The sequence below is a fragment of the Notechis scutatus genome, chromosome 2 (genome assembly GCF_049901735.1).
Source record: "Notechis scutatus isolate UNSWTSFEM ecotype Mainland chromosome 2, rNotScu1.2, whole genome shotgun sequence".
In the NCBI taxonomy this organism is placed as follows: Eukaryota; Metazoa; Chordata; class Lepidosauria; order Squamata; family Elapidae; genus Notechis; species Notechis scutatus.
This window is the reverse complement of record NC_142010.1, coordinates 182866189-182886270: the sequence shown is the minus strand read 5'-3', so window position 1 is coordinate 182886270 and position 20082 is coordinate 182866189. Positions and strand designations below refer to the sequence as shown.

The window sequence follows — 20082 nt, the reverse complement described above, 5'->3', positions numbered from 1 at the left end:
AACACTGTGAGTTCATCGCAGTCACATAGTATTTCACTTAATGACTGCATCACTTAGCAATGGAGTGTGGGTCCCTATTATGTTTGTTAAGCCAGGCTACCTGTAGACCTCTGCAAAACCCTTTTGGATGAATCAGTCACTATCCCACTCTTGCCAGCAAAATAATCTATATGTTCACCTTCAGAAATATCCTGTGGTTCCCCCAAACCAGTAGATAATGGATCTGTTGTTGGCAAAGGCTTTTTACTTGGAGATGAAGTTCTCTACAGTTGTAATCAGGGATATGAGTTACAGGGGCCAACTGGAAGGATCTGTAATGTTAACAAGAAGTGGGTGCCATTAGCTCCGACATGTGTGAGTAAGTAATAATCCATGCACGTTGGCAAAAAATCATGTCCTAAGCATACAGCCCAAGAAGAAATAGAATAAATCATAAATTACAGGCATAAGGATTGTTTTGTTTTGTTTTGTTTTGTTTTGTAGGCATAAGATGTGAAGCCCCTCCAACAGTAGCAAATGCATTTTCCATAGCCACAGAAAATATGTACAGAAGTAATATATATTTTGTATGCAATTTCGGGTATCACTTACGTGGACCTGAGAACATCACCTGCTTAGCCAATGGATCTTGGAGTCAACCCCTTCCAACATGTGAAGGTGATCATGGGGTTTTGTTTGGGGCTTGTGATTCTTCCAGATTTGTTGTGGCTGGAATCTATTCCGAGCCAATAGGCTAAATTGAATACATCACCTCTTACTCCAACTCCAAGGTATATGTAGTAATGCCTCAGAATTCCACATCAAAAGTAGTTGTAGGTCTTCAAATCCTTTTTAGACAATGAAAATTCATCCAGAAGATTCTCTTTTTTTAAACAAGGTTTATTCAGTTTTCCACATTTTGACACCTCTTTTTAGTGAACAGCATGATTCCAGGTTTCACATATACATACAAATATGACTATAGTTACATATTCAATTTTTCTATCCAGTTTCTTATCAATGCTTTTATACATTTTCTATTTTATTGTATTATTCCAAATACTTATCTCATTATTTAATTCACTTATGTTAACTTCATAATCATTATACTTTAGTACTTTTAACTGTCACATTTGTATATTTCATCTTAAATTCTAGTTAAAAAACACTTCTTCTGTAAATTGATTTCCCCCCTGAAATATCAATATAAGTGCGCCACCTCTAAGTTACATATTCATTAATTTTCACCCCTTTTAAATCCCATTAAACATTTAGCATTATTACCTAAAACATTAAACTTGATAATCCCTTTAAAACTACATAGCATATATAAATCAGATTCTGCATGGCTTTTCCCCTTTTTAATTTCATTAAATTTTTCAAAAGAGAAGGACATATTAATCTACTCATTCAAACAATAAAACAATCCTAAACCCTAAGGTTAATTCCATTTCAGCTCTCCTCCTATATCATTTCATTTATTTCAGTATATTTAATACACATATTCCATTAATTATTCCATTCATATTAAAATTTAAAAAAAGCCAACATTCCAATCCTAAAAATATTTCAATACATTTAATAAGCTTATTCCACATTTATTTCTATGCATAAAGAAGAAGAGCATTAGATTCCATTATCAAAAAATAGTAATTCTGTTTTCCATCTTATCAATCTATATGTCCCTATTTCATAACTATAAATTTATTCATATTACCCCCCAAAGAAGATTCTCTTGATTACAGGTAGTCCTCGACTTACAACCACAATTTCTGTTGCTAAGTGAGACGTTTATTAAGTGAATTTTGCCCCGTTTTACAATCTTTCTTGCCACAGTTGTTATTTATCATGGCCGTTGTTAAGTTAATGACAAGGTTGTTAAGTGAATCTGGCTTCCGCATTGACTTTGTCAGAAGGTCCCTAAAGGTGATCACATGACCCCCGGGACACGGCAACCATCCTAAATATCAAGCACTGAATTTTAATCACGTGACCTATGGGGATTCTACAACAGTTGGAAGTGTGAGAAATGGTCATAACTCACTTTTTTTACCGCCTTTGTAACTTCAAACGGTCACTAAACGAACTGTGATAAGTCGAGGACTACCTGCATTATTAGTGATTGAACGGAGAAGAGATACCTTAACTATAATACCCTGCTTTTTAGAAACCAGATGTGAAGATCCAGAATTGATTGAGAATGGAAACGTCGTCTCTGAAAACAATATAGTTGGCAGCAGAACTGCATATTACTGCAATAGGGGTTACAGTTTGGAAGGCGAACCGATTGCAGAATGCACAGAAACCGGAGTATGGAGCCACCCAACACCTTCGTGCAAACGTATGTTACTTTTTAATAATAGATAGTAGATGTTTTACTTTAAAATATCCCAAAACTGAATTCTGGATATTATTTCCCCCCCAAAAAAATGTTCAAATTCATGAGATAGATCTGTTAAAATTTAACAAGTCGGGAAAGTCGCTTCTGGAATATATGTTACATTATGACCATTATTTCTTTTTTATTGAAGTTTTTAATAATCATACAGATAGTCCTCGAGTTAAAACAGCCATGGACCGTCACGTGACTTTGATTTGTCTTCTGTATTCCCATTTTGGTAATCTCAGTATTATTCTCTTCCATGCTTCCAAACTCTGTTATGTTCTGATAAAAGATTTTAAGTTTCTTTTCTCGTAATCTTCTAAAAGTTTTATCTATTTAAACTTTTATCTGTATCCTTCCTGAAATATATTTTATGAATATCTCAGGCCAGTTATCCACAACTCTTTTAAGATAAGAAAAAGTTACAGCTGGCTTAGCCATTTTTAACTCTTTTCTACTTTGTGCTTTAGCTCCCTCTAGTGTCCATTTGCAGCCTTCTTCAAATCTCAGTCCTATGGATTTAGTTAATTTCAGTCATTTGCCACCAAGTATATTATTTAATTACGTGCCTGTTTTTCAAATCTTACAGCAAAAATAATCGATGTTCCAAATCTCTCTGGTCTCCCAATCCATTTAAAACTTCCTTAAATCAAAATCCTAGGTTGGTTCTCTCCTTGAGTAGTTTCCAGCCAACCTAGAACGAAGGAGAAATTTCCTGAAAGAATAATTAATCAATGGAATGACTTGAAGTTGTGGTACTCCACCAGTGGAAGCGATTGGGCAGCCATTTGTCTGAAATGGTATAGAGTTTCCTGCTTGAGCAGGGGCTGGACTAGAGCAGGGGTCCTCAACCCCAGTCCATGGCCCAGTACTGGACTGCAGCCTGTTGGGAACTGGTCCACGCAAGCCGTGGGCAAGTGCCCAAAGCTTCATTTGTACATGCGTGGGATGAGGTTGTGCGCACAAACCCATCACCTCCCTCACTGCCCCCAACCCCCCCATGCGCTGCCACCACCACCACCAGTCCGTGCAGCCAAAAGGTTAGGGACCACTGGATTAGACGACTTCCAAGGTTCCTTCCAACTCTGGTGTAGGGTCTCCCGCTTGGGCGGGGGGTTGGACTAGATGACCTACAAGGTCCCTGCCAACTCTGATTATCTGTTAAATCTGTTATTCTGATAAAATCCTTTTTTTTATTTCTGCCAATTATATATTATTTAAAATTATTATGCCTTTGTTTAAAACTTCTTAAACTGATTAAATTGAACATTTCCAAATGTGATTTAAAAAATTAGTTTGACTGGCCTCATGTCCTTATTAAAGACTCCAATGTTCTGGCAACAATGTCAACTCCTTCAGCTCCTGGTGCTCAATCCCACAGGAGACCATAAAACACAGGTGTCAAACTCGCAATGTTACGTTGCCGTCATGTGACATATCACAATGTTTTTCCCCTTCACAGAGCTGGGGTAAGTATGGCCTGCACATGACGCATCTGGCCTGCAGGCCGCCAGTTTGACACCCCTGCCATAAAACAGTGGTTTTATGGTCTCCTCGAAAGGAACTGCCATTCAGAACAATTGTAGGAGATTTTCCATTCTGTCCTCCTCCAGAGAGTATCTAAGGATCGGTCTATTAATGAGTCATCAGTCTATTAAGCTACTTGCGTTTGCGTGGCATCAGCATTCCGACTTCGCTCCCACACCTTCCAGCCATCTCCATCGCTGCTTCAGCCTGTCTGTGCCGCAGCCCCCCTCTTGCCGGAACAGCACCATTACCTCATCCTGGCCGGCGAGGGCTGCACTGCTTTTTGCACATTTCACCAACCGCAAATTTGCACATTACACGTGTCACCCCCTACAGCGGAGATTTCCAACCCCACCACGAGCCGGTTCCATATTCCAGAGCTGCAGTAGCCACAAGACTGGCCCTTTGGTCATCCTGTCTGGAGCAGCTCCTCCAGTCCATGGCAGGCCGGTGAACCCGGGTGCAGTGGTGGGATTCAATTTTTTTTACTACCAGTTCTGTGGGCGTGACTTGGTGGGCATGGAAGGGGAAGGATACTGTGCAATCTCCAGTCAGAGGTGGGATTTGCCGGTTCTCTGAACTACTCAAAATTTCCGCTACTGGTTTTCCAGAACTGGTCAGAACCTGCTGAGTACCACCTCTGCCCAGGTGGAGGAGCATCTGCTCCGGGATGAGCAAAGGGCCAGTCCTATGACTACTGCAGCTCTGCAATATGGGACCGACTTTCCCACCAACGTCAGCAAGCCACCTTCAGTCAAAATTTATATTAGTGGTCTGCGATATTTAAAATTATGAGTTTGGTGGTCCCTGAAGTCCAACCCCTGCTTTAGAAGACTATTGCTTGTAAAGGAATTATAATTTCTAATTCTGTAGAAGGCCATACTGCTGACTGGCCATGAGATAATTGTCTACAGTGTATGTCTGTTTCTATACGCATCCTATATATTTAGAATTTTCAACCATATTTCTAAAATATTTATTTCACTTTCAAAAAAGACTATGTGTTTGCTATATAATAACATTTGCTATAAATGTCTTAATTGACCTCAAGGTGGCAGCAAGGATACACTGAGTCAAATTGTAGAACCAAGCAAGGCATGATGTAATTTTTTATGTACAACATTTCAACATTTTAAAACAATATTTTGAGGAAGAAACAGAAATATTTTTACCCAATGTTTCTAATCAAAAATTGAGCTTTTGAGAAACCTCAGATGTGTGGGTGCATGCATCCAATAATATTTGTGACCTTGGTGGCATACAAACATCCATAAGACAAGCCAAAAACATTCAAAAAATCTTTAAAATAATCATTCTGAGGTCAGTAAAATGAGGAGCCAGATTCTTTGGGGCAATATGCTGACTCTGTAAACCACTTAGAGAGGGCTGTAAAGGACTGTGAAGGGGCATATTAGTCTAAGTGCTACTGCTATTTAAAAAATCGGAGTAAAAAATGTTTGAACTCCATTTCTAAACTAAAAAAAAAAAATTCAACTACAACAAGATTTCACTGATACTAGGGGAAAAAAACTCAGATGTTCTTCTCTGTGTCCAAATACCATTTGAATTGCTAGAATTAAGCCCTGATCAGTTTACAGTCTCTACATATTTGAAAAAAATAATGTCAACTTGCCTGTATGTTTTTATTATCTTGGGAGGTTTTCTGCTGCCTGTTGCCTTATGTAAGACAAGTAATAAATCTATTGAGAGCTTTTTCAGTGTTTTTATCCCATTTATGGAATCCTTCCTCCAGTTGATTAATTGGCTTGATTTGTATATTGCCATAATTTTCAAGGACTCTCAGTGGTCAACAATAGCATTTAAAAATACAGTAAACATAGAGCAGTAAGAATCTGCAAATGCCATCACCCTAGATTTTCCCCAAATGTTCTTCAGAAAAGCCTTATTTGAACCAACTTCTGGAAAGAAAGAAAGAAAAATAAGAATATAGCAAAGAAAAAGGAATATATATATATATATATATATATATATATATATATATATATATATATATATATATATATATATATATATATATATATATATATATATATACATATACATATACATATACATATACATATACATATACATATACATATACATATATGTTTTCTTAAGTTTTCAGGGTACTTACATGTATGGTGTTCGGCTTGGTTCGGGTATTCTCCCACGTCATTGTAGTTCTTTTAAAGTTGTAGCAACGTATATACATACACACACACATATATATATACATACACACACACACACACATATACATATATACATACATACATACATACATACATACATACATACACACACACACATTTATGTGCGTGTGTGTGACAGAGAGAGAGACTTCTCCCCTTCATGATAACCAATGTAAACAATTTTAGTAACTTACTTTTTCTTAAAATATAGCCAATAATATCTTCTAACCATATCCCATATCTTATCTATAAACAAATATGTAAAGCCTCATCATATTAGTCCTGATATCAGCAAATTTCCATAGAATGTTAACAGAAATAACATCGTATCTATTTTAACCTTGATCAAGTAAAACAAGTTTATAGTCCTTCCTTTTACTTCTAACGATCTTGATCTTTAGACCCGTCAAATAATGTCCTATAACTTAATTTCTTTTCGATTTTTCTTTGTCCCCTCTCACAAGATTCTTAAAGCTTTAAAAAACCTCTTTTCTAAATACAATATTAAAAAGTATCTGGGTCACTCTCTTGGTATGTTATTTGTATATCCCTTTTAATTAAGAGATCAGCCCATTCCTTTTGTATTTCCAGTGTAACATCTGTGTCTGTCATTTTTGTAGTTTGTCATTTTTTAATTCAACTTTCAGATCGATCTCAATTATGTCACGTAAAACTTGTTCTTCTTCCATACTGTCTTTTATGCACAGTTTTTCGATAAAGGCATACACTTTTAAAACTAATTTCTGGCGCCATTGTTCAAAAACATTCTTCAATATGTCCAATGTTAAAATATTTTGCTTCATTCTGTATTAATAAATCAAGTTTGAATGTTTTTCTTTTATTGTATTTTTATTTCCTTAGAGTTTTTTCTAAGGTCCAATTTTTAGTTTTGTATTATTGTGTGTTTTATAAAAGAATTCAAACCAAAGCATTTTCCCACAGGAAGAATTCTTTATAATCAGTTCCAGAATCTTGTTTCAAATTTATCAGGAAGCCTAATCCATTTGTAACTTTCTAAAATCAAAGTTTTAATTGCTTTTAATTTTAAAAAAAATTGCTTGGAGGAGGGATATTGTTCTGACCCAGCCTTCGCAAGTAGTGATAAGATGTTTACCCGCAAGTAAAACAACCCCTTTTTATAACCAGGCAGTAACAGTCTTTTATTCACAGGGATAAATAACAAAAGCAAATGTAATTAGTCCCAACAAACCTGGGTTTATCCAAGAAATCCGAATTGCTTGCTGTATACTAGAAAATGAACAGTTGTCTGTGACCCCTGGCCACTCCGAAACCCCTCCTATTAATTTCCCAGCCAGGAAGGGACTGGTTATTGTCTGCGTGTGCCTCTCCCTGAGAGCCGGCTTATTGCTTTCCTTTGCTCTCCTCTCTTTTCCTCTCTGTGCATATGCGCATCTGGGATGGGCCCCATCTGTTCCTCACTCAGCTCAGGCCCTGAAGACAGTTGCCTCTCCACCTGGGGGAGGACGGAAAGTCCCGGCTCTGCTTCTGTCTCTGATGCTGTTTCCTTATCAGAGCCTTCCAAAGGCTCCGAAGCTGTCCCAGGCTGTCCCTCCACCTCCTCCTCATCTGACTAGTGCAGCTAGCTCTGCTGGCAGCTGACGGGTCACAACAGATACAGGGCAAAGCAGGAAGATGTGATCGGCTGTGATGTCTGTTCTCTGCTAGTATTGCCTGAAAGGTAATGGCTGTATTGGCAGTGAGGGCTATCACTGGAATGAAGAGATAGTATTGCACTGTTCCCTGTTCCACTCCCACCAAGCAGAATAATAAACAGTAAAAGGTGTGTCCATGTGCAATCCCTCGTTGGTGGAAGCAGCAGAAAACCATTAGTTCACCTCTCCTAATAATTAACAGGAGAATTCCAGACAGGATTATCTCAAGGTTTTTCCTCCACCTTTTTCTTCTAAAAATTGTGTTCCCCTTCAAACCACTTTCTCTAGAAACATAAAAAGGGCCATGTTTTCCTATATTTTACATCACACGATAAAAAGCAGCAGAAGGAATCTTCAATAGAAAAACAATAAAGAGGCAAATGGCTAATATTTTTTCCCTCTCTGATAATATCTGTTGGAAGTTTACAGTCTTTTTTTTTTTCTGATAAGGAAAGGCAGAGGGAAAAATTGTGTACAATGAATAACGAGTAAATTTCCCAGAAATAAGGGAAGAAATGGAAATTTATAAGTAAATAAGGGCAGTCGAGATGTACTTCGGTAATCATTTAAAAATCTATCTTTTTGCCTCTTTCTTTGCTTTAAACAGCAAATCCGTGCCCTGTTCCTATTATAATCCCAGAAAATGCCATCCTCTCAGAAACAACTTTTTATGTTGGGCAAGAGGTATTTATCAAATGCAGAGAAGGCTATCAACTTCAGGGGCAATCTGTGATTAGCTGTAACCCTGATGAGGTCTGGACTCCAACCAGAGCTAAATGCGAGAGTAAGTAGTTAATGAAAAATGGCTTTTGTTTTGCTTTTTTGTTTAAAATCATGTTTGTGTCATCTGGCTCTTCAGGAAAGCTACGAAACAAAACGAAGAAATAAGAGATGTAAGTGGACACATATTCATTCAAACATATTCAAATGCAACTTTCATACGTGAGAAGGTACTGAAATTCAAGCAAAGGCTGGGTAGCCATCAGTTGGAGATGCCATAAAATGGACGGCCTTTAGGCCAGGGGTGTCAGACTCGCGTCGTCACAGCATTGTCACATGACATATCAGGACTTTTCCCCTTCGCTAAACAGGGCGGGGGCGGGACCAGTATGTGACGCATCCAGTCCGTAGGTTGCAAATTTGACACCCCTGCCTTAAGCTAACAAGAAAAAAATCCTTGAGGACAAGAAGGTAATCCTTCAGCTAAAAATATTCAGATAAATCAGATGGCATTGCTGTTGCTATAATCTTTCCTCACAAATTCTTGGCACAAAACAATTTAAAGTAGAAATACAGCTGTTCCTCCTTTTTCCTGATTGCAGGTTTCTTTATCTACACTCCCTTGGAGGTGAGTGCTGTATATTTAAGGAGATAATAAAATCTTCCCTTGCTCCAATATACCAGCTGATATTACAGAAGATTACAGATAGCCATGCTTACATATCTAGATGTTGGAGTCTATCTGCAATTTTCTGGAAGGCAGAGAGACTGCCACAGTTCAGTTTTGCACTTACTTGTTTCTGTGATGTCTTATGCACTATGCTGGGGGGTAAGGCAGCTTACCATTACAAATTCTTTGTTGCCATTTCTATTAAGGAATCTCTTGTGGGCCACCTGCTCATGTTGAACATGCTTTGGTACGTGGAACATTTTATCAATATGGAGATATGGTGACCTACTCATGCTACAGTGGATACATGCTAGAGGGCTCCCTTCGAAGTGTCTGCTTAGGGAATGGAACGTGGGCAGGAACACCATCTTGCAAAGGTAAATTAGCAGTTTCAACAACAACTATGCAAAGGCAGTGTTCCATACAAGAGCTATAGGGTAAATGGTATTCTCCAAAGACCATTTTCCAGAAATTAACCAAAGTTGGCATTCAGTATGAAAGAAACAACATGTAACACTACGTATGTTTTTGATGTCCTGAACAAACCATCTGCCAGGATATAATTTATTTTGAACTCTTGCATGTGGATGTGGATGTGTTTCTATTCCTTCAAAACATATCTATATTATTGTATGCCATTATTATTATTAAATATTTACTCTTGGGCAAATGCCAACATCTAGTAAACCTATTAAAATTAAAGAAAAACTAGATAATAGAGAGAGAGAGAGATGATGATGAAAGAAAGAGAGAAAGGGAGGGAGGGAGAAAGAAGATGAGAAAGAGAAAAAAAGAAAGAAAGAAAGAAAGAAAGAAAGAAAGAAAGAAAGAAAGAAAGAAAGAAAGAAAGAAAGAAAGAAAGAAGAAAAAAGAAAAAGAAAGAAAGAAAGAAAAAGAAATGGAGGGAGAAAGAAAAGGAAAGAAGAAAGAGGGAGAGAGAAAAAGAAAAAGGAAGGAAGGAAAAAAAGACAGAAAAGAAAATAAACAATCAGGTAGGCAGGCGAGCAGACAGGCAGATTAAATATGAGCTCTGGATTAAAACTCTACTTACCAACATCTCATTAAGTACAACCCTCAATTTGATGTGACACTGTTGTACTAATATATTGCTCCTCTTCTGCTTTCTATAATTAGTAGGGAGTAACAACATACAGCAAGATGAAGCCACTTCCAATCTTCAGGTAGATATTATAAGGAAGAGCTTATAGTATAACATAAAATAAAGCTTATAATATATAGAAGTTTGAAACATCTGACAATTCTGACCCAGTTTTTATATTAGAACTGCCATAATACCTCTCTTTCTAGTTGTCTCAGATATTTACATTTAGGAGCCCTTTTCTAATCTGAATTCAGTTTTCCAAATCTGTACCTTTCCTTTGCTTCCTGTTTTGAATATTGATTGGTTTATGAATATTGTGCTATATATTCTACTTCTACACCTAAGGGGTTATAGATTCAGGGCAAAGAGATGCAACATTCATTTTAGCAGCTAAAGAGACAACTTAAAAACAAAATTTTCAGTACTCTTAAAGACTAACAAATGCGCTTTAGTATGAATTTTGTGAACTGGACCTCCTTCCTACATTTAGGCTTACCATGTTTTACATCCTCATAAATGTTTAGACTTTAATTTATACAAGATTCACAATTGTGTTTGGTGCCATAAACAGAACCAGCAGCCAGGACTTTAGGAGCTGAGTCCAGTTATTCCCCTCTCTTCATCCCTTGCTGGGGAACTGGCCCTTCCAAATTTATTTCAACCAGAAAGTAAGCAGTTTGTTTGCAGATTCCTTTTCTGATCTCAAAGAAAGGGAAGTCTGTCAATCACTGCTTGTCTTTCAGAGGGGTGGGCTTCAAAAATTTTAGCAACAGGTTCTTTGCCCGGTTGCTGGGTGGGTGTGGCTATGGTGGGCATGGCCTAGTCGGCCTCTTGCACCATGATGTGGGGGGGCGTTTTTGCTCTCCCTGGGCTCCGGAGGCTTTCCTCGAGCCTCCGGGAGAGCGGAAAACGGCCTCCCCATGCTCCGGAGGATCTCTGGAAACGGGCCTTCCCAAACTTCTGGGAGGCCTGGTTTTTGTCCTCCCCGAGCCTCTGTGCACTTACCTGCATCCAAAACGGGCCATGTGGGAACTCCTGGGAGGGTCCAGCCAGGATTTGGGGGTTCTTCGAATTGTGCAGAATCTTAGCTAGAAGATCTCCTGAACCTCTGCAAACCCCCAGCAGCCCACCCCTGGTCTTTCAACAGTGGTTTATTTATTTATTTAGCGTATGGCAGGTGTTAGCCAGGAATCACCAAGGTGGCTGGCTGCCTCTATGAAAGGAATTTTGGGGGGCAGTGTTATCTTTACCCGCAGGACTCCTGAATACCAGTAGGCATTCAGGGGAGACTCCTTTCTTGTCCGTGCGCAGTTTATTCGCTCACAGGAATCGAACCACTGAGCTGCCGACTTCAGCGGTGCATAAGCCCAGCGTCTTACCACGTGAGCCACCTCAGCCCCCTCAACAGTGCTTTTTCTACCCCATAACTCTGACTGCCTACAGGGATTGCATGACCTTTTTCCTTCCTACCCTCACAGAATTACATAATTCTAATAAGGGCAAACGGAATTGGATGTGCCAGAAACATTCTGTACTTACTAACTCTGTGCACACCTCAAAGATGTTTCAGAGAAAGTGCTTCAGACATCCCATGGGGCCAGCATTTCTCTGCTTTCTTTATAACATAATTACTTTGTCAGGTGGTATGTATGAGCTTAAAAAAAGATGATGATGCTTTAAGAAGTCCACTCTGAATGTGACTCTTAAAATAACAGCATCTTTTTCGCAGAACCCTGAAAAGGCAACCCTGAGTTGCTTTAATGCAGAGGTCTCCAAACTTGGCAACTTTAAGACTTGTGGACTTAGTCCACAAGTCTTAAAGTTGCCAAGTTTGAGGACCCCTGCCTTAATGAATAGTAGAGGAAAAACTGATCATGTGAGGTCCAAACTGTTCCAAGCAATTTGGGAAGAAGGTATAGTCCATATTTAGCACCCACAACATGCACATTTCAGTTCTATTACAGAAAGAAATATTCTTACTTTTTGTTTTCAGAACGTGGGTTGATTTCAAGTTGGTAGATCAAACAGTTTGTGGCAAAATAACCTAGTGAGGTGGGACTTGGGGGGGGGGGGGAGAGAAATGACAGAACATGCTATTGCTGTAATGTCCTACAAGTACCGTGATTTACATACTCCCATCAAATGTCAGGATAGACATTTGCTTAATAGAGGATAGGATAGAATAGTATTTGCATAATAGTGTTACTATATGTATGTCATTTGGTCTCATCTTGGTGTGCTGTGCATGCCACTGTCCACAATCGGTACAATTTCCTCTTGGATGAAAAACGTTCCATTGAATTTAAAATCAAGAGGACTTAGTTCCAATTAATATTGAATATGTAATTAATCTATTCCCAAATGGTATAGGATTACACAATGACAACAGTAATATAAATTTGAAGTCTTTATATTGTTACAACACTGTTTGTACAGTGTCTTCAGGTGTCTTACAGATTGTTTATCACTAGCGAACACGACCTATTGAGCAAAAGAAGATTATATTTAAATAATAATTATTTGTATTGTGTAGTATTTGTTCTCAACTTCCTGCCTCAAAGGGGCGGACAAAAAAGGCAGAAGTAGCAGAAATGGCCTGTATTTTCCTGATTGATGTCATAATGGACTTCTCTTTACCCATTTTTAAAAGTGTGTTTTAAATAACGTAGGCTTATTGACTAACAAAAGGCTTCCAGCATTTTGCTTTGAAGGGCCTACATCAGAGGCAGCATGAAAGCAGATCATGTAAATCTTTAGTATGAGTAATATTAGCAGATGTCCTGGGTTTACAAAACTAATACGCTCTCAACCAATTACAGATATATCATTAAAAAGTATTATATAATTATAAGCATGGATTTTGTTTTCAAGCCTTGTAATCCAGAACTGTTTCTCAGTAAAAACAGTGTTCCAGATTCAGGCTTCTGTTCATCCCATTACCATAGAATTTGCCCAGTGGATTGATATTACACACACCAAACAATTTACCTCCTTGGCTACGTGAGTAGCTTAACATGGAGCCCAGATGCCTCCCAGCTGGATAAAAAGAGCTTGTGGGCAGCAGAGGATGGATGCAGGGATGCCTGTAAAAGGGTTACAGATGCAGATTTATTATCAGAAATGTTTCTATTGTGGATACAGATATTTTGGCAGAAGGGCAAGGGGCAGTCAATTCCTTGGACTCCCACATCCAGAATGATATAAACCAGGGGTGTCAAACTCACGGCCTGTGGGCTGGATGCATCATGCGCTGGCCACACCAACCCCTCTGGTTTAAGGAAAAAAGTAACGATACATCACGTGATAACAACATGATGCCACGAGTTTGATACCCCTGATATAGACATTTTTTTAAAAAAAACTAAACCTCAGAAATATAAAAAGGGAAATCTGCCTTCTGAGGTCAACCTGGTTTGGCACTATATAAACCCATAGCTGAAGTAACATTAAGTGATTTTTGCCTAGTAATTCTAAAATACTAATTATAATAATAAATGTTTGTGTGTTTTCTTTCCTTATCAGCTTAGTAGTGTTTATTTTTCGGATGAATAATTTTTGTTTTCTAATTTCCTGTTCTAACTCGGTTTTGTTGGCCTTTCTAGCTGTTTGCCGGTTCCCATGTCAAAATGGTGGCGTTTGTGAGAGGCCAAATGTTTGTTCCTGTCTTGAGGGTTGGATGGGGCGCCTCTGTGAAGAGCGTACGTATCTCTCATTTAATAATATTATATTTATTTTCATAATTGTTCTCCTGAGGTACACTTTTACAGCTTCTTATAATTCTGATATACTGGGTTAAGGAAAGTTTTTTTTCTACACATTTGGGATTCTTGACCCTGGTTTTTCTTTAAAAATAGATAGACGCCATGCTAGTGGTGTGGCAAATTATTCAATAAAAGTTATTTTGGTTATTAAGATCAATAGAAACTTGATTCTGCTTACTTTGTATACAATGAGATCGTTTTAAGATTTGCATTTATAAATGTGCCTGTGATTGGAATGCCAACAATCTCAAGAAAGAATCAGTAATTATTAACTACTATTTTGTAGGTGTAAGTTTCATTGAACTGATTATATTTACTCTAGTTGTTCAGACTCTGTAGGCTGCTACTCTGGGGCGTTTGCTGAGTATTAACTCTTTTGATGCAAAAAGAGTTTTGATGCAAAAGCAAGGAATCTCTAAGATGCATCTGAAGCAATGATGAAAACTACTGATGGATCCAGGCAGAGAATTTAAGACAGCAATTTTGGTGGGCTTATTGAGCCTGTGGGGCCACAAGTTTGATACCCCTGATCTAGATCATACAAATTTTAGAGAAGACTGCTTTTCAATCAATGTGGTCAGGAACATCTTGTTATCTAATTTTTAAATTTTGTATGCTCCAAAGTGACAGCTTATTGATGAGTAATCTGAAAAGTAGAACTTGATTGAACGGTTTATGAAAGTAGTCACTGTGATATAGAAAAGCTAAGATTTATTTATAAACTTGGTATCTATTATACCAGGCTGTACTTTCTTTCTCACCCACACAAAAACCTCTAATTTATCATTTACAGAATCAGGATGTATTTTGAGTTTCATTTTGAAAGGTGTTACTTTAAAAATAGAATGAAGAAGAAATACATTGTTAAACAGAAATTCTAATAAAAATGTGAAGATTTATGCTTTGAATACTAAGTTTCTGTGAGTGTGATTTACTAAATGAATACTTCATTGACAAAAGCAAAGAGCCTTTTTTCTTAATTTATTTTTCTTTAGTGCCACTTGTACCTAAAATCTATTCTGAAGGGATTAGAAATTTCAAGAATTTTATGAAATTAAGAAGACTTATGGCACACTAACAGTCACTTCTTAATAATTAGAAGATAGATTATTCAAGTTTGAAGAAATCAGTCTGTTTGAACTGCAAATTGTGAATGTTTTATAAACTTAGAATGATGAAGATTACAGTAAATGCTATGAATGATAATTATGGAAATTATTGTAGTATCGCAAAGACCAACCAATTTATTATTTGTGATAATAAATGGATCAACTTTTCGGATGCTAGGAGGCTCTGTGATATTTTTAATGAAGACCAACATGGCTAAGCCTTTGGAAGATGATTTGGATTGGGGGGGATAATTGTTCTAGTTTTGTGAGAAATAGAACCAGCGTTCTATTTGAATGAAACCTTTTTCTTCTTCCCATTCCGCCTCCCTTTTTTTTCCCTTCAGCCATCTGCATCTTGCATTGTCTGAATGGAGGTCGATGCGTGGCCCCTTACCAATGTGATTGCCCAACTGGATGGACTGGCTCACGCTGCCATCAGGGTAAGCACATTTAATTCAGAATTTCCTACAACCTCCCAATAGCACTTTAGTACAAAGTATAAATGCAACTTAAATGCAGTTCTGGGGGAAAAACACAGTAAAAAACAGCCAGTACAAATAATCCTCATTTAGTGATGTTTGCAGTTACAAAAATTGGAGGGGGGGAACCCTTTGCAAGCACTCCTCAATTTAAGACCTTTGTAGGCTTGTCAATCAAAGGAAAACTGAAGTAAGATCAAAAGCACAGTTGTAATTTCACTTAGTGACAGTGGTGGGATTCAAATGACGATTCACTTAGTCCTAATTGTGGTATCTGAATGAGGACTACCTGTATATCTTTACATGTCTGGTCTGGAAATTTATGTTTTTGCTACCTTCGTATTATTTGGAAGTTTGGAATTATGATATATTGCTGTGGTTTTCAAGCATTACATGTTTTAAGGCAGACAATACTTTGAAATCAGTGGTTTAAGAGAAAGGTTTAAACCTTTCTCTTAATAAGCTCTCTGGTACAAAATGTTATTATTTTTACAAACCACAAATCACTCACAGAGACATCTCCCTAGCCAAATAGGTCAAGTAATATACATTTTTTTATGCAGGAGCTATTCAGAAATACTTTTTCAGTTCTAACTAATTGAACAGAAAAAGACACTTAATTGTACAATGGGGTCATGTAGACACCATTTTACTGCATGTGTAACTTTTTCTATTTCTAAAGCCAAATAATACTGTCTGTCAGAAAATTTCCATGTGTAGCCACAATATTTATTTTGCATCCATATTTGAAAGGACATAAGTGTTTTCATTTTTGCTTCTCTGAGATATTTGAAAGGCAAATACAAGGGATTTTAAAATGGAAAGTTATGAAGAATTAGAATCTTTAAAAAATACATAGCTAAATTCAATTTCTGCAAAGGTAATTTTGTTCAACAAAAACAGTATGACTTATTTTTCTATTTTTTCTTAACATACTCCATATTCTTCAGCTTGATTTGCATATGAAAACTTATCTGTACTCTGTTCATCTTGTATACCTTCCTTCAAATGAATTGCTTAAGTATCTTATGTACTATACAGTATCTAGCAGTGCCTTTTGCTATTTTGGCTCATTAGGTGAACACACAGCTATGCTATTTCAATATTACTAGGTACCATTTATATAAAGAGTAAAAATGCAATCCCAAATGTTGGAGTATACCCTAATTTGTGCTAAGTGGTAATGCCTCTCTATGATCTTCCAATGCAGCTGTTTGTCACTCTCCATGCTTAAATGGTGGGAAATGTATACGACCAAACCGATGCCATTGTACTTCACCATGGACTGGACATGACTGCTCTAGGTATTCTTGCCATTTTCTTGTGAGATGTGTAACCTACCAGGATTTTTTATTATTATTATTCACATTTTTGGTCTCTTTCAATCTGTCTTACAGGCCAGCTTGCAATTTCCTACTTTAAACATTCATCCCAGAGAATTAGCTAGCAGTAGAACATGGGAGACCTGACTGTTTATAAGAGAATCTGTTGGCTTGAAAAAAGCCTTGAAACCAAGATGCAGAGTAGTCTAATTCAAGATATTTTCCTGAAGTGTTGGCGGTACCTCATTTCAACACATATTAATTCCAAAAATGAGTCCATTCTAGACTCACTCCAGTTTACTTTTACAATTTATCCATGGTATTAATTAGTTTACAATTTACCCATGATATCAATTCCAAAAATTAGTCCATGCTAGTCCCATGCCAATTTATATATACTTTATAATATATTCAACTAAAGCAGAACCTCTGCTCCATTCAGTATTCACTTTGAACAGAACATCTGTTGGAACTAATGGAGAATGTACTGAGCTGCCACTTGATAGGAAAAGATTTTCTGTTAAAATAAGGAACTGCGTTCAAAGCTCCTATTTCTGTCTACGGAGAGTTTCAATCATCCAAGTCATGGTTGACCCAAAGGTACTTTTCCAAAAGGCAACTGGACTTTCTTGGGGTTTTTTCCTTGAAAACGTTTTGCTTCTCATCCAGTGAGCTTCTTCAGCTGTCAGTGTCAGGATTCCAGCAATTGCCCTTATTAAATCATGAGCCTTGAGCCAAACTTCAAAAACTTCAAAGAATTCATTAGGAGTGAAATACTGCCATGACCTGTATGAAGCCGATTCTGGCATACATAATTACAGTCATCTGTGACCCTGCTTCCCCCCTCCCCCCTGGGTGTACCATAAATCAGTTTCTCCAATTAAGCACGGACAGGGGCTAGGTGTCATTCATCATGTTCTCCAATTAAAGTTTTTCAGGGCAAAAGCTTCAGGAGCTTAGCTACAATCTTTTTAAAGATAAAGTTGGAATGTGCTTCTAAGTTCATTTGCCATATGTTTCTCCAATCCTTCCCTCCACCCCTTTTCCTTATGCCAACATGGAAACAAGTGTAGGAATGCTTTACAAGTTGACAGTTTAGTTCATTTCTTCAGAATTGAAGAAGTTTCTTGGATGAGAAACAAAACATTTTCAAGGGAAAAAAAACCAAAGTCTAGTTGCCTTTTGGAAAAGCACCTTTGAGAGCTCCTGTTTCTGTCTGGGTTTCTTCACACAGGTTGTGGTATATGTGCAAAGGCCTGGTTTCAGATGTATACGGACCTTGCCATGTTACAGTAAAATCCCCCTTATGCAACCAAAACAGATTTCTCTTTGCATTTCATAATCTGCCAAGAATAATGGATTCTTTCTTGTCTTCTAACCTAGGAAACGGAAATCTGGATTCCACCACTTTTAATTTAAGAGCAAAAATTATGAAGACTCTAATTCCAATCCAATGGACTTTGGTACTACAGTCAAATCAAATATAGTGGATTTTTTTAAAAGCTGTTTTGAATTCATTATTATTATTATATTTTTCTTAAACATTTAATTTTGAATGGAAACATCTGTATGGGTTTTTTTTTCTCTTGCAGAAAGATACATGCTAAAAATGTTGCTGCTGTCAAACACACAAATGTACAAATTTTGTTCACTGAAAGAGAAAAACTTACAGTCTTTCATATTATGGGTGCAAAGACTCTTGCGTCTAAGTTGTATTCGATGACTAAAAAAAGATGCTTGCGCTGGGCATGAAACTTAATTAAAGTCATATTTCCTTTCTCCCTCCCACCTCATGTAAGTGATGTAACGTAAGTGAAAATGCAAGTGAATGCATTAATCCAAGAACTATGATATCTCGAGTCTTAAATCAAACCTTCTTACACTTGTCTCTTCTCTGTTATTGGACCCACTATTGAAAGCACTTCAGAAATAGAGAGAGGAAAAATAAGACATAGAAAAGGGGGAATTCAGTCTCTCCATCGTGATCTTTTTATATCCAACATACCTGATAACCTTTATAAGTAAATGAGATAAATAATAAACGATTGCCCTGTTCGATCTGGTTTTGGTCTAAGATACCTCCTGCAATCCACTTGTCTATTTCATTATAGTAGTTGCAAGATGGACAATATTTAGTTACTGTTGTTTGATGGAACAAATTTGAATCTGGAGCTTCAAGCATTCCAAATGGTTTGAAGTTGGTAAATAAAAATATTCTTTTTTCAAAATAAATGTGAATATATGAAGGCCACCAACTCCACCATTCATGCTAAGAAAATACTTGGGTATTTTTCCATGGCATGGAAGACTGTTGCTTAACGAGGAGCTCCCAATATGGAATGCTTTCAGATTTGATAAGAATACTAATAAATCAGAGACCCAGTCCATGTTTTCTTCTGTATAGGCCAGTGAGTGCGTCTCTGTGAAGGAGAAAGAATGGGCAGAGGAGGAGATACGTCAGTAGAGACTCAACCGCCTACAAAAATATGTTGCTGGCTGCTAAAATCAAGCCTGTTTACTGGGAAAGTACTTGTTATTTTATCATGGATAAATATTTAAAATATATGTGGATTTGGTGAATGATTAGCACTTAGCTCAAAATAAGTAAAAGTGTAGTTGTCTTTCCCATGAAAAAAAGTGAAAATTGGATTTCATGTTTTTGATATTATTTGCCAAATTTCCATTAAAATTAAGAAGTAGTTGTTCCTTATCCTGGATTTAAAATATAAGATGTTTTTAAAATAACATTCCTCAACGTATTTCTTTATCAGGAAAAGAATTGCTGAGTCCCAATTGAAAAGGCAGCATGGTATCTAGAGTAATAAAAAAGGCTGTGGTTAAATACTGTAATAATTTATATCCAGAGACATCCACCAGAATAATTTAGTTGCTGCTAAGGTGAAAAGTAGGAAGGAGAACTAATGTGTTTGTTCCTTACTGCATTACTTTACATATATACATACATATATTACAATAGATGCATCTATATTAGTCCTTTTTTTCACAAATGGAATCTTATATTTTCAAAGCAATTCTCTTTAATCTTTCAATTATAATAATTTTATTTTGGGCTTCAGATCAGGTTGAAAGTTACTCTTTCCGTAAGCGAAAACTGAAGGGTGGGCATAACATTAAATGTGTATATGGGAATAGCAGGACTAA

At 37.1% G+C, this 20082-nt stretch overlaps 1 protein-coding gene across 1 annotated transcript in view; it reads left to right on the top strand.

Annotated features, from left to right (window-relative positions):
- The window catches only part of SVEP1 (sushi, von Willebrand factor type A, EGF and pentraxin domain containing 1), a 134535-nt gene extending 116053 nt beyond the window's left edge, over window positions 1-18482 (top strand). Inside the window, exons 42-49 of the mRNA XM_087957594.1 lie at window positions 484-657; window positions 2147-2320; window positions 8365-8541; window positions 9354-9524; window positions 13852-13947; window positions 15464-15559; window positions 16809-16902; window positions 18304-18482. Of these exons, the coding sequence (XP_087813720.1) occupies window positions 484-657; window positions 2147-2320; window positions 8365-8541; window positions 9354-9524; window positions 13852-13947; window positions 15464-15559; window positions 16809-16902; window positions 18304-18334 (1013 nt within the window). The 3' untranslated portion in view covers window positions 18335-18482. The remainder of the gene's footprint in view (window positions 1-483; window positions 658-2146; window positions 2321-8364; window positions 8542-9353; window positions 9525-13851; window positions 13948-15463; window positions 15560-16808; window positions 16903-18303) is intronic.
- The last annotated feature ends 1600 nt before the right edge of the window (window positions 18483-20082 follow it).